The sequence below is a fragment of the Mustela putorius genome, unplaced genomic scaffold, assembly GCF_011764305.1.
Source record: "Mustela putorius furo isolate JIRA1106 unplaced genomic scaffold, ASM1176430v1.1 tig00003988_pilon_pilon_pilon, whole genome shotgun sequence".
Taxonomy (NCBI): Eukaryota; Metazoa; Chordata; class Mammalia; order Carnivora; family Mustelidae; genus Mustela; species Mustela putorius.
The window spans coordinates 16,199,723-16,212,334 of NW_025422127.1; the positions used below are offsets into that span (position 1 = coordinate 16,199,723).

General features: G+C 44.3%; 1 protein-coding gene across 1 annotated transcript in view; it reads right to left on the bottom strand.

Moving 5' to 3' along the window:
- Positions 1-387: 387 nt before the first annotated feature.
- DCP1B (decapping mRNA 1B) overlaps positions 388-12,612 on the bottom strand; it is a 54,157-nt gene continuing 41,932 nt past the window's right edge. Inside the window, exons 6-9 of the mRNA XM_004773750.3 lie at positions 8,165-8,293; positions 5,788-6,648; positions 3,207-3,455; positions 388-619 (exon numbers count right to left, since the gene is read on the bottom strand). Of these exons, the coding sequence (XP_004773807.1) occupies positions 539-619; positions 3,207-3,455; positions 5,788-6,648; positions 8,165-8,293 (1,320 nt within the window). The 3' untranslated portion in view covers positions 388-538. The remainder of the gene's footprint in view (positions 620-3,206; positions 3,456-5,787; positions 6,649-8,164; positions 8,294-12,612) is intronic.

Sequence of the window (12,612 nt, forward strand, 5' to 3'; positions counted from 1 at the left end):
GATTTTTACAAATGAAAGGTTTACTTTGGTAAAAGAAAACCTTTTACTTCCAAAGGCTGAAAGGCCTAGGCAGGGCTGGGTAGGTTAGTCTGTGGGGTGACACTGCCACCTGGTGGCTGGCATCCATGATGGCATGAGGAGCACAGCAACGGGGAAACCACTGTTCAAAGAATAACCAGAGCTATTAATAAAAAAGAAACTGAGTTTCCAGAACAGCCCTTCCTACTGAGAGGCTAATTCTTGTAAAAGTGGCCCCATACATGCAAGGAAAAAATAATTTAAGCTTGGAATTTACTGTGTGATATGAGCAAAAGACTTTGTCTCTCCACTGGATTCTTAGTACCAACTCTACTGAAAGATGTGTTAAAACACACACACACACACACATTTCGACTGAAGAAAATTCTGAAACATTTTACTTCATATTATATATACTTTTTTTTTTTTTAAAAAGGCAGAAACATTTAGGGTCACACCATTGACGCGAAAAAAACCTTGAGCCACAGGACCTTGAAAATCAGTCTTAAAATGTTTTGCTTTACATCGTCTTTTTCATGGCTGCTTGAGTCATGCTGAAGAGATAAGCTTCATAGATGATATTTAAGAAGTTGTCATCGTTCTGGAAAACAAAATCAAAAGACCCAAGGGAATGTGATTTGCTTGGCAGAAACCAAAGTAACTGAACTGCTGTGCTGACACTAGGATGCTCATCTCTACCAGTCTGCTCCAACAGCTGGCAGTTCTTCACTGCATATGGGAATCTTTTTTTTTTTTTTTTTTTAAGATTTTATCTTTTCATTTGAACGAGAGGGAGAGAATGAGTGGAGGAGAGCGGCAGAGGGAGATGGAGAAGCAGACTCCCTGCTGAGCCAGGAGCATGACCTGGGGCTCAATCCCATGAGATCATGAGCTGAAGGCAGACGCTTAACCATCTGAGCCACCGAGGCACCCTGAATATGTGAGTGTTAAGTGCAAATGGAGGCAAGGGCCGGAGTCAGCCGCTGGTTTCCAAGGATCAATCTGGGAAGCAGCAAGGGCTTATTACATACAGTCCAGATGGGCAGCCCAGCCACATGGCAGAATGGAATGAGGTTCACTCAAGAAAAGCCTGGGTCTGTTGTGTGAAAAGAAGGCTGGATTGGGAGGTAATGGGAGGTAATGATCCAGATCAAGGGTTCTCGAAGTTTGGTTAGCAGATTGCTGGTGCTTCTTAAAGGTCCCCCGAAGTCTCCCACAAAGTGTATACTTTGCTCTTGGCATTAGTTAAGATTTACTTGCAATATGCCACATTTTTCTCATCAAAACCTGCATAATTCTCCCATCAGTTACAGAAAGTTTTTGGTGTTGGCAAGTGGGCAGCCGTGAGACTGGTAGGCTCTGGGTTCCTCTGCCTGGCTAAGGGCTGAGGGAGAATCATGGGTCTAAACAGTGGGGCTCTTGGTTTTTAATTCTAGAGACTTCTCCCTCCCACTCAAATCCTTTAAAGCTTTAGCAATTCACCCACATTTCACATTCCCCCTTCATTCCCTTTTAGCACCCCACGCACAGAGCTAGCATTATTCTCATGCAATGAAACAGAGCAATGTTATCTCAGTTTTTCCTTATCCCACCAAGTCCCTGTGCGTGAGACTGTGTCCTATCGACAGGCGAAAGCTAAAAACAGACTGCGTGAGTGACTTCAAGAGTTCATCAGGAAGACGATGTCTACAACACAGGAAAAGTAAAGTGTATGCAGAGAGCAGAGGGAACATAAATGTAATTTTCCACCTAGCAATAGACAGGGCCTGCTCTAGACTTTCAGAGTCTTGGCTCCTATACAAAGATCTATGGAACCATGTTTTTTAAATGGAATGAACCAGAAAAATGTGAAACTTTTCAATTCAAATTTAAGGTTTTTTTTTCTTTATTGCTCATGAGAAAAAGAAGCAGCAGCAGCAGCAGCAGCGTCTTAAAGATGTCCTAAGTCCTTACAAACTTACCAGGAATGGCTGACTAGGTGGGAAATACGTTTATACCAATATTTGTCCATGCATTAGTATGGCCACGCATGTGTGGTTGATCTTTATCGGACTGCTAGTCTACTTTAACACTCAGACGCTTGTTTCTAGCCCCCGTGCCTTCCCTTCTCTCTAAAACACGTGACCTTTAAATAGTTTTTTAATAACAGAGACCAGTCTTTTCAACTAGAATGAGACAACTACAAAGTGCTAGGCAGCCCTCCGGAAGTCTGCTAAAGTGTAAGCAAAGTACCACAAAAGGTTTCTTAAAGAATGTATCAAAAAGACACCTAACTGTTCACCGAGGGGCCTGAAGCCCTTCTGGGTGAAGGTGCCCCACTTTTCAAGCCCTCGTGTATATTTTCCGGGCATGCTTCACTAGGTGGACGGCTGACCGGTCTCCTCCTGGGGGCCCGCCCCTCCCACCCCCATCACTACTGCCGCCCCCAGGTTCTGTGCCAGGGAAGGAATATTCTGCAGCCAGACTGGGGTTGAATCCTAGCTCTGCTGTTTACTAGCTGTGACCTCAGGCCCATCCCTTAGCCTCAGTTTCTTTGTTTCTACAACAGAAAAAAAGTAGGGTTGTTGTACAAGGATTAAATGCATTAATGTAGGTGAAGCCTGGGCACGGAGCTCTCCGAAAGTGTCAGCGGTTATGTGGTGAAGACCTCACAGGGCCGAGCCAGGCACATGGCTCACAGAGAAGTCCCGGCCCTCCATCCTGTCCTCATTAGTAGGTTTCAGAATTATTTGTAAAATACGCCCTTTGGAATCCCAGCCACCACTCGCTGCCCCCCTGCACCCTCCTCCTCAGCAGTCCGTGGGAGCCTGCCCCCGCCCCCTGAAATGCCCACTGCTTGCCCCACATGAATTTGACCTCTACTGCCTGCCTGCCGGCGAGCTGTCTGCGCACCATGGGGCACCTGTTCATGACACAGCACGAATTTCTTTCTTTTCTGGCAGGTGACAGTTTGGAGGACTCAGTCAATCCTCCATCCTATGAAATACTTGATGTTGGGAGAAGCCCAAAGCCACGGCCAGTTAACCGGGCCCAGAAGCCATGCGGTTTAGGTTGAACTGTCACGCGGTCTCTTTATTCTCAGGGAGGACTAAGCAGGCATTAGCTAACTGACACTTTCTCTCCCTGTGGCAGCCCCCCAGTGGGCAGTGCTGGTAAAGGAAAGAAAGGAGAGAACGTGGCCCTCCTACCTGAACAAGGTACAGCAGTGCTTCCTGGAGCTGGAGCTTGGTGAGTGGGCTGCTGGTGACCACGGGGGGCTCCGGGGCCGGCAAAGGCAGGAGGAGGTTAGTGGAAGCGGCAGCAGTTTCTTGGCTTCCCAGGGGCAAGAGCCCGGCGTCTCTCTCCTTCGGTGGGGCGCAAGTGGGTTGTGTGAACACCATGGGGGACATGAGCAGAGAAGGAGCCCGTGTGGCGGGGACGCGCGGAGGTGAGGTGGCCTGCTCACGGCAAATACACACAGAGGGCAGCAGTAAGTACCGGCTCATCAAGATCAAAGGGAGAGGGGGAGTGAGGTCCCTGGCTGCCAAGCGTGGAGATAAGTGGGTCTCAAGAGTAATCGTTGCCACTCCACCGGGGGAGGGAGGGATAGGGGCAAAACCTGCAGGAGCCTGATTCCTGGTCGGATCTCAACACAGGCTCCTTTGTCATCATTACAAAGCAGCTCAGGTGGTCTGTGCTGCCCCCGTGGCACAGGAAGCTAGCCCCCTGAGTGAGAGTTTATCTTTCTGGTTTCTTACCATCGCTTGGCAGCCTGCATTTAAGTCTGCTGGCCTTTTCCCTGGTTGTCCCTAGTCTGACCTCAAGCTTCAGCAAACCCCCTGGAGTTGCTGCACTTGCTGGGGGCACACACACATTTCCTCCATGTGGAGGATGCTTCCCAGCCTCTCCGCCTGCTGGCTCACTTTTCCCTGGGAGGCAGGCACGCTGACCAGTGTTCACCACTCCTGTGTCCCTTCCTGAGAGGACGTGACCGCTTGTGGACAGCATACACTGCTGGTGTCTCCAGCTCAAGTTCTGGGGTCCAGGAGGGCTGGTTGTGCTCGGCACTGCCAGTGACTTGTCTGTCCCCGAGAGCATGTCTACCTCACTTGGCTAAAAATCTAAAACCAAGTTTTCCAGTAGCTTTTCCCATTATGCAAGTGACATTTTGCTCTTCGTCTGACTCCTACCGCTAGCTCTCATGTGCTTCTAATGCAGGTGAGAAAAAAGAATGTTACTTACCAGCCTTCTAATGCCCCCAAAAGAACTCACGAGAAGGGGGCCATAAAGGCCTGCAGTCTAGAAGCTGCTGTGATTTCACCTCCTCGTTATGTTTGTGGTCAGAAAGAAGCATGGAGGAAGGTAGGTTGCTTGTCTCCTTTAACTGTCCCTATCTGCCCTATGGAGCCAGGGAGCTAGCATGGATGCCGCCCCAGCGGGTCCCAGCACCCGCCCTGAGGAAGAGCACATGGTCCACACCTGGGTGCTCAAGAGAAATGAGAATTGTGTCTGCAGAAGCCAATGTCAAAGTACTAACCCCAGCTTCCCTGTGTCCCAACTAGTGTCCTAGTTTTCCTAGTGTCCCATCCCGCCAAGAGAAAAAAAGCAGGTATGAAAGAGAGGGGACACCATGCAGCGAAACGAGGTTGTGGGCAGCTAACAACCATTCCTTTGTGACTGTAATAAATAAAGAACAAAAACACTTTGACTCGGGCTCTCACATACACAAAGACTTATGCTACGTGCCCATCATCTTTGTTTTCAAAAAAGTGAAGGCTCGTTGAGGAACTGTTGTAAGCTACTTGCCAAAACATGACAAAAGGACCAAGGATGACATCTGTAATAAGCAGGGAGAATATCTTAATTATTAAACCCAATGCCTTTTCAATGAATTTGTACCAATCCAAATGGGGAAAAAAAAAATCAGTCAGATCTCCAAATGTTCCTCACAGGCCATCAAATAGCTGTGGTTTCATCGCTGTTTCAAGTTACTGATACATAGAGAGCCACCTTCCCTGAAGGACAGGGTGTTTCTGGAACTCACCGTATCTTCCCCTGACTGGCACTGTGTGTGTGTGTGTGTGTGTGGCGGTGGTAGGAAGGGGTGGAGGGTGAGTCAGATGGCAAACTTACTTACCCCTCTCTTGATCTTCAATAAGCTACAGTGGTGATAGAAATAAAAATAAAAATAGCCTGTACCTTTGAGGAGGTGATACGTTTTTCCTGTTGACTTCAAGCACCCCCACCCAGGACCATGTGCCTACAGAAGGGGTGAGTACTTAAGCCTCATCACAAACGATGAGGTACGTGCCCTCAGGTAGCACAATGCCCGGCATGTAGTAAGTGCTCAGAAATATTTACTGACTAAATAAATAAATAGTAATGATTTTAAAAGAAGAAGAAGAGGCCAGATGTCTGGCATCTCAAATGATTTCAACGCAGACAGGAAATGTTCACAGTCAAAGATTTAGGCGTTTTCTACACATCTCTGTTGTTTTCCATGTCTATGGGTTTGTTTCAGACCTTGTAACACTGTGAAGATTTAACTTGACAAAGAAAGTACTTCCTAAGGGAGGAAAGCCCCCAGATGGCTAAGCAAAGAAAGGGCTGTCTCTCCAGGAGGAACGTTATGGGGATAACAAGGTGCCAGATGTGGCTTGTGGTGCCCTGTCCTACACGGAAGCATCCCCAGAGCACTGAGGCTGATTCTAAGTCTCATCGAGTATTTACGAAGCGCTAGAGCAGTACAACCTCCTGCTCCTCCCCCTACCCCCTCCTGAAGATATCTACCTGAAAAAGAGGAGTCTGCTTTTCTGTGCCAGCTGTCTTGTCCATCCAGGACTCCAGAGCTTTCCGTGTCCTGGAGCCCTGAGCTACCACAGGAAACTTGGCTGCCAAGGCTGGTCGGTTAGATGTGTGCAGCTGCTGCTCCTGCTGGACAGTCTGAAGCTTCTTCAGTAACTCCTGAGGGGAGATCACTCCAGAACTGCTCGTCTGATTGCCAGAGTGGGGAAGCATGGGTCTTGGGTGTGTGGACGGCTCTTTGCCATGAACCTGGTGTCCTAGTGGCTGAGCTGGAAGGGAGCCATTGAAATACTCTGCCTGTGCCTGAGCCTGCCCCTTTATTGGGGCGCCAGGGGTGGCAGCGGGGAGGGTGGTGCTGAGGTTTGGGACAGCTGAGCTGGCAGGGGCTGCTGTGCTAGGCTCAAACTTAGTTGCTGGCCTTGGGCCACTCTGAAGCTTCTCCAACAGGCTCTGAGTTCCGGAAGCACTTTGTACCCGCTGAGAAGTTCCAACACTATGTGTAGACCCTGGCTGCACAGGTCCTAGAAAAACTTCCCCAGCAGAACGGGTATTGCCATTTCTGCAGGGCCGGTTCTCAGGCAGCTCCGACAATGGGTGGAGGTCTGCACTCCGGACCATGAGTTTCTGAATGGCGGGACACAGCTGCTTCTCGATGGTGGGCGAGTGTCTTCTGGGTTCCTCGTAGGAGAGGGAGCGTACGACCCCCTGTCTAACGGGAAGTGGCTCCTGTTGCTGCTGCTGCTGGTGGATGGTCGGTGGGGACCCCACGGTTTCCTGACAGGTGGATTTGTCCTGCTTCCCAAAGAGAGCTGTCAAGGACAAGTGTTGGGGCTCGGGGTCTAAGGTCTGGAAAAAACAAAAATGTCTGAAAATGGGTCTACGTACAATTTGTTATATGGTGGGCTAGGAAACATTACTAACCTGACTGAGCGTATCTTTATTTACATAGGATCAGTTACGGAGAATGAAAAACTTGATAATTCTAATCAATTTTACAAATGTAAGACTTCCTTTCCAGGTAAAAAAATTTTCACAGGCTTCTTCGCTCCCATCCCCCAGAGAGCAATTGTTTTTAGCACCTGCTCATGGATGAAATAGCCCTTGATGGGCCTGAGGTTCACAGACAGGGGGCCACGGTGGTGCAAAGTTCTAGATACTAAAATGGAAATAATCTCTTCAACAGGAAGTCTGCCTAACCCTGCAGAGTATAAGAAGATGTTGAGAACATACAGGAATATGGGGATGTCAGTAGCCTTTCGCAGAATTAGAGAAATTAAGGATAAGTCGTTTAAACTAACTTGATCCCTTCAGCCATACACCAGTAGCTTTAAAAAATCATCTTATGCATACATACAACCATCCCTGATCTGAGTCAGTCATAAAGCTACCTCCTTCCTGCCCTATAGCCCTTCCTGTTCCTTCTGCTGCTCTCCATGTTGTTGGGCTAAGAAAACATGAGCTTCCTTCTAACATCAACATATTCCAGTTTCTTTATTAAAATAAAAAACTTCCATGGAAGGCAAATAATAAAAGCAAGCTAAGAGATAATTAGAAAAGACTTATCTTTTCAAAAATTCAATACAAGACTTTCATTAGCCAGTCTTTATGTCTTTCGGCTCTATGATCATTTTCAAAATTGATTTAAACGAATTCCTTTTAAAAAAACCCCAAACCCTTAATAAGGAATAACTATGGGAAGTGGAAATAGCTGTACTACATTGACAATCAATAATAGGACTTTCAGATTAACAATTTTGTTATTGCTGCACTATTCTGCAAACTATCATAGACTCATACCAAAAAATGCTATCATTTTCATATATTGAGCTGCAAATACAATGATAACTCAGCAAGTCTACAGAGGAGTTTTATATCACTCCTTAGAACCGGAATCCCTTTCTATACACACAGTGCCCAGCACTGTAGCCGGAAAAGAGGAAGTGCTCAGAAATGTGTAACTGACTGTTGTTGCTTTGGCTGTCCTCCTCTCAGTGGCCTTGGGAAACCAACCACCTACCTAGGAAGAACGCAGGCCTGGCAGGTAATACTCCTGTCAGCTCTGACAGTGTTATGAGTACACTGTTTTTAAAAAACACATTTCCTCTGAGGAGTTCAAGTCCATAAGAGATGGGCACGGAATATGGCAGATGCCAACATTAAAAATATCAACCCCCTTCTAGGAAGAATACATTATTAAAATGAAAACAATCTCCAAGTTGAAATCTCTCTTTCTTGGATTTACCCTGAAGCACCTCTGCTTCACCGCTGGACAGCACCAGGCTCTCCCTTGACTATGCTCTGGGGAAAAGTTCTTTCACAATCCAGTAGGGAAACTGCAAATGGAAAGCAGAGGACTTCTTACCTGGCTGGGCCGAGGTATGCGCTGTTGCTGGTTTTCACTGGGCTTCACTGGAATTGGTTTGATGAGATTGGGGTTGTCATAGATGGCAGATGAACTGGTTATCTGTTTTGGCTCAGAACAGGTTTTACACTGAAATGGAAAAAAGCACCTCATTTTGGGTATAAAAGAAGCTCTCATCTTTTTAAAAGAATATAACTTCTCGCTCTTTCTTTTATCTAATTGGTAGCTATTTTTGATAGACTTTCATGTGAAAAGGAAAATGACAATCTCCTCTGATATGAGGGATATAAATCAAGTTGCAGTTTAATTTTTCTTAGTTGCATAATTTCGGTGCCCTAAAATACTATGGCATTAGCCCTAAGACTGAGAGGCTCAGAGATACTTGGATATTTGAAAGGCTAAAGATATGCTTCAGAAGCAATAGTTTAAAAATATCTAGTCTAATGCTTTTCAATGACAAACAGTGATAGAAACAATTCTTTAAATGCCACGTCTGGATTACAGTATGGTTTTATTCACCCATCAGCAGTTGATTTAAAATTGGAAGGTTGTATCACCAAAGCAACTGACCCGTTTTATTTTACAAACCAAAAAGTAAAGCTGACTCACACCACTGCCTTAAAAATTACTAACATCCTCTTTATTTAATAGTTGGCTTTTAACATAAACAGAATAATTCATAATAATCCGAATAAAGTAACTCTGAGCATTCTGAGCCACTCACTACAAATTAGAACTTCACAAAGAAAGAGAGGAGAGACAAGACCCATCATTTCAAATACTGAATCATTATCATACATTAATCTAACCAACCATACAATCGCTAAACACAGTAGGATTCATGACACAACGCAGTGATGATGGCAGTCATTTATCTGGTTAAAACACCAAATAAAACTGAATATAAAATCACTACCTTCTATTTTATACTCTCCATAGCATTGCTAGTTTCAACCGTCAAGGACTCAGGTAAGAAAATATTTCACACTGTTCCTGACATGGAATGAGACATAAACATAATCTCAACCCCCAGGGACCCAGGGTTTCCAATGTGTTTCATAATTACTGGGTTGTATTTTCTAATTCAAGGATGTAGGAGCATGGGTCAATCACCACCAAGTTCACTTGGGCTTGTAAAGTTAATTGTACAAAAGACTAATCATTTTCTTCCAAGAATTCTATCAGTAATTTGGATATTTGGCACTAGATTTAGTGGGATGTGAAATTACTTTATGAGTCATAAAATGTTATTTCTAATTCTTAGATGAATGCTGGTGGTTAATGGTATGGCTGCATGAACTAACTGGCCTGGCTTTCCAAGGCAATAACCAACACAAGACACCTACAAAATTTTAGCATGAAAGCCTTTAATTTCTGTTTGCTATAGAAAAGAAAGTGGATGCTTAGATTACATTCACTGAATGATGCTGTTTGTATGTTTTCTTTTTTTTTTTAAGATTTTATTTATTTATTTTACTCACTTATGAGAGAGAGAGAGAGTGCAAAGCGGAGGGGAGAGGAGCAGAGGGAGAGGGACAAAGAGACTCTGTGCTGAGTGTGGAGTCCGATGTGGGGCTGGATCTCACGACTCTGAGATCCCAACCCCGAGATCACAACCTCTCTATGTTAAGAGACCTTGAATTTCAAACCAAGAAAAACAGATTTTTCCCCACCTTCCCTATACATATATCCACACCGGCTGAAAGTCTGCCCTGTCTCTTGCTATGCATAAGCCCTAGATATCCTTTCTAAGTAAAATTGCTAGAAGCTGTTTTCTATCACTGAAGCCTTGCTTTCACGTAAAAATTGCTCTCTATCAAATTGCTCAGAATTAAACATCATCTACCTCAATAGTTCATAGCTCATTTTCCAGCTGTTTAATTTTCTATGCTTCTCCTGACCCAAATAACTTCAATATATTTGGAAAAAAAAAAAAGAGTTGGAAAAAGTGTATAATAGATTCTCCATAGAGATCCTGAGGCACTTCTTTAAAGCCTTAAAAACTGTGTCACATGATCCCATTTTCTCACACACAAACACAAACATATGTACTCATGCCAAGAGAAAAGTCTGGAAGAAAATACACTGAAAGCATTAAAAGTAGAAATCTTTGGGTTACAGGATTATGGATATTTTTTATTTCACTTTTCTACTTTTTTGAATTTTCTCACTGAGCATCAAAAGACAAAGTAATTTCTTAAATTTTATAAATAAGTCACAGTATATTGAAAGAGAACTATTAACTCTTGCCTTAAGCCACAAAACACAAAATAGTCCACTTCTGCATACTCAGAACTTAACTACACAGCCAAAGATCCTTTCTGGCCTTAGTTCTTCCTCTTACTGTGAGTTGGTGGTTTTATTGTTCATTTGCATCTTAACCCGAGCCTAATAGGGAGGAGGTAAAAGGAGGTGAAGTTCAAATTAACATGCTGCCTTATAGTAGATTCACAGAAAATTGTTTCTTGGGGGAAAAACATAAAATATTGGCCAAAATAAGGTTTTTAAATTCTTTTATTAACTTCATCTAACAGTTGCATCTGATGTCACTAGGCTTTACGTTACCAACAACATATACCTCTAGCTGAAATTTCTCCTCCTCTTATTTTTTGGGTTTTCATAAACTGAAGTATTTTAAAGTAAGGAAGAGCTCAGAAGTCACTGAGTTTATCAGAAAAGTGACATATATTTTCCTAATACCTCAGTATGTCCCCATGCAGTCTCTTCCTGAATACTCCCGGTGATGGGAGAGCCACTTCCTTACACGAGAAATCCTAGGGAAATCTTGTCTTCTTCTCTTTTGCCTCTGTCTGTGTTCCTCCTCTCCCATACCTCCCATTACTCATGAACTCCACATTTTCTGAAATGTCTGTGTGTGGGAAAAGAGGTTACACGAACATAGGCAAATATAAAGCAGGTCTGCACAACGCAGTGGAAGTTCACGGGGAAGCATACACATCAGGTTGTGCAGATCAGAAATAACAGGATGGGCAAAGCCCATTTGAAATGGGGCCTGAAAGACTGATCATACATTGACAGGTAAGGAAGGAGAGGGGACAGCATGGGAAGAAAGCCCTGAGGCCGTTAGAGGAGGCAGCACTGTTACTCTGCTCGGCAGGAGTTTCAAATATTTGTAGAGGGAAGTGTGGGGAGAAGGTAAAGAGGTTAGGAGAATAACCTGGGGCTACGTTATGCAATCCTTGAGGAGTCTGAAGGTCCATATGCTAGGCCATGAGAAACCAAGAAGAATTTAGACCAGAGAAGTAACAGGTGCTCCTGGAAGGTTACATCCTCTGGCTGTTAATGGCAGAAGGGATATTTCTTCTGTTGTTTATCACACAGTTGGAGCAATTAACGTTATGTATATAACACGTATTTGATTTTATAGAAAAGCAAGTCTATATACCGATTAAACATCTGCATTTTATGTCAACATTATAACAATCAATCTGGGGAAGCATAATGATGAATAGAACATTGCTTCAACCTCAATAAGCTTATGGTGCGAGAATAATAATAATAATAATAATAAACGAGGAAGAGCAAAATAAATTCTAAATAGTAACAGACTGGTGAGTTCAGTGGAAAGAATAATTAACCTGAATGAAGAGATCTGGGAAAACTCCGTGTAAAAGGTGGAATTTTAACTGGGCCTTGAAGAATATGAAGATTCTGAAGGGCAAAGAAAGTGAAGGGGAAACACGGCAAGTTGCAGGTACAGTTTAAAGTGATGGTTTAAGTCTCCGAAACCACTTATGAGTGTTTCTCTGTGTGTGTGTGCATATGTGTGTGTGTGTGTGTTCTGTGCTCTTTTGTGAGACAGTCAGGTGCAGCTAGAGGGAAGACACTGGAGAGGCTTAGGGAACAAATAAATATACTTACAGGTCTTAGCAACAAGAGGCCACATGGGGGAAGTCTCAGGATGGGCAGGAGACAAAGCAGGGGCTGAGGGGAGCCAAGACTAGAGCCTCTACTGGGGTTTCTGCACTTTAGGATTGGCTAGTCTGGATACTTTTCAGTAGGCTTTAAACTATAGGGTGATCCCTAGTCCTGTGACCTGAAATAATTAAGGCTGAGGAATATTGCCTCCTGGGGTGCTGGGGGCCAGATGAAGAAGGGATGGCTCTGGAGGCTAGTTTGCATGGCAAAGGCAGCCTCTGACTGGGCCCTTTGCTAGCTCTAAGAATTAATTAGTCCAGGGGAACCTGGATGACTCCGTTGGTTAAGCAGTGAGCTCTTGATCTCAGCTTAGGTCTTGATCTCAGGGTTCTGAGTTCAGGCCCTTTGCTGGGCTCCACGCTGGGCATGGAGCCTACTTATTAAAAAAAAAAAAAAAATTGTCTAGCCCAGAGAGGAGGATTCTAGCCCCAACCAGATGACTTTTAAGATGTCAAATATCATAAAATAAAAATAATACAATGTGTGTGTGTGTGTGTGCTGGGAGAAGG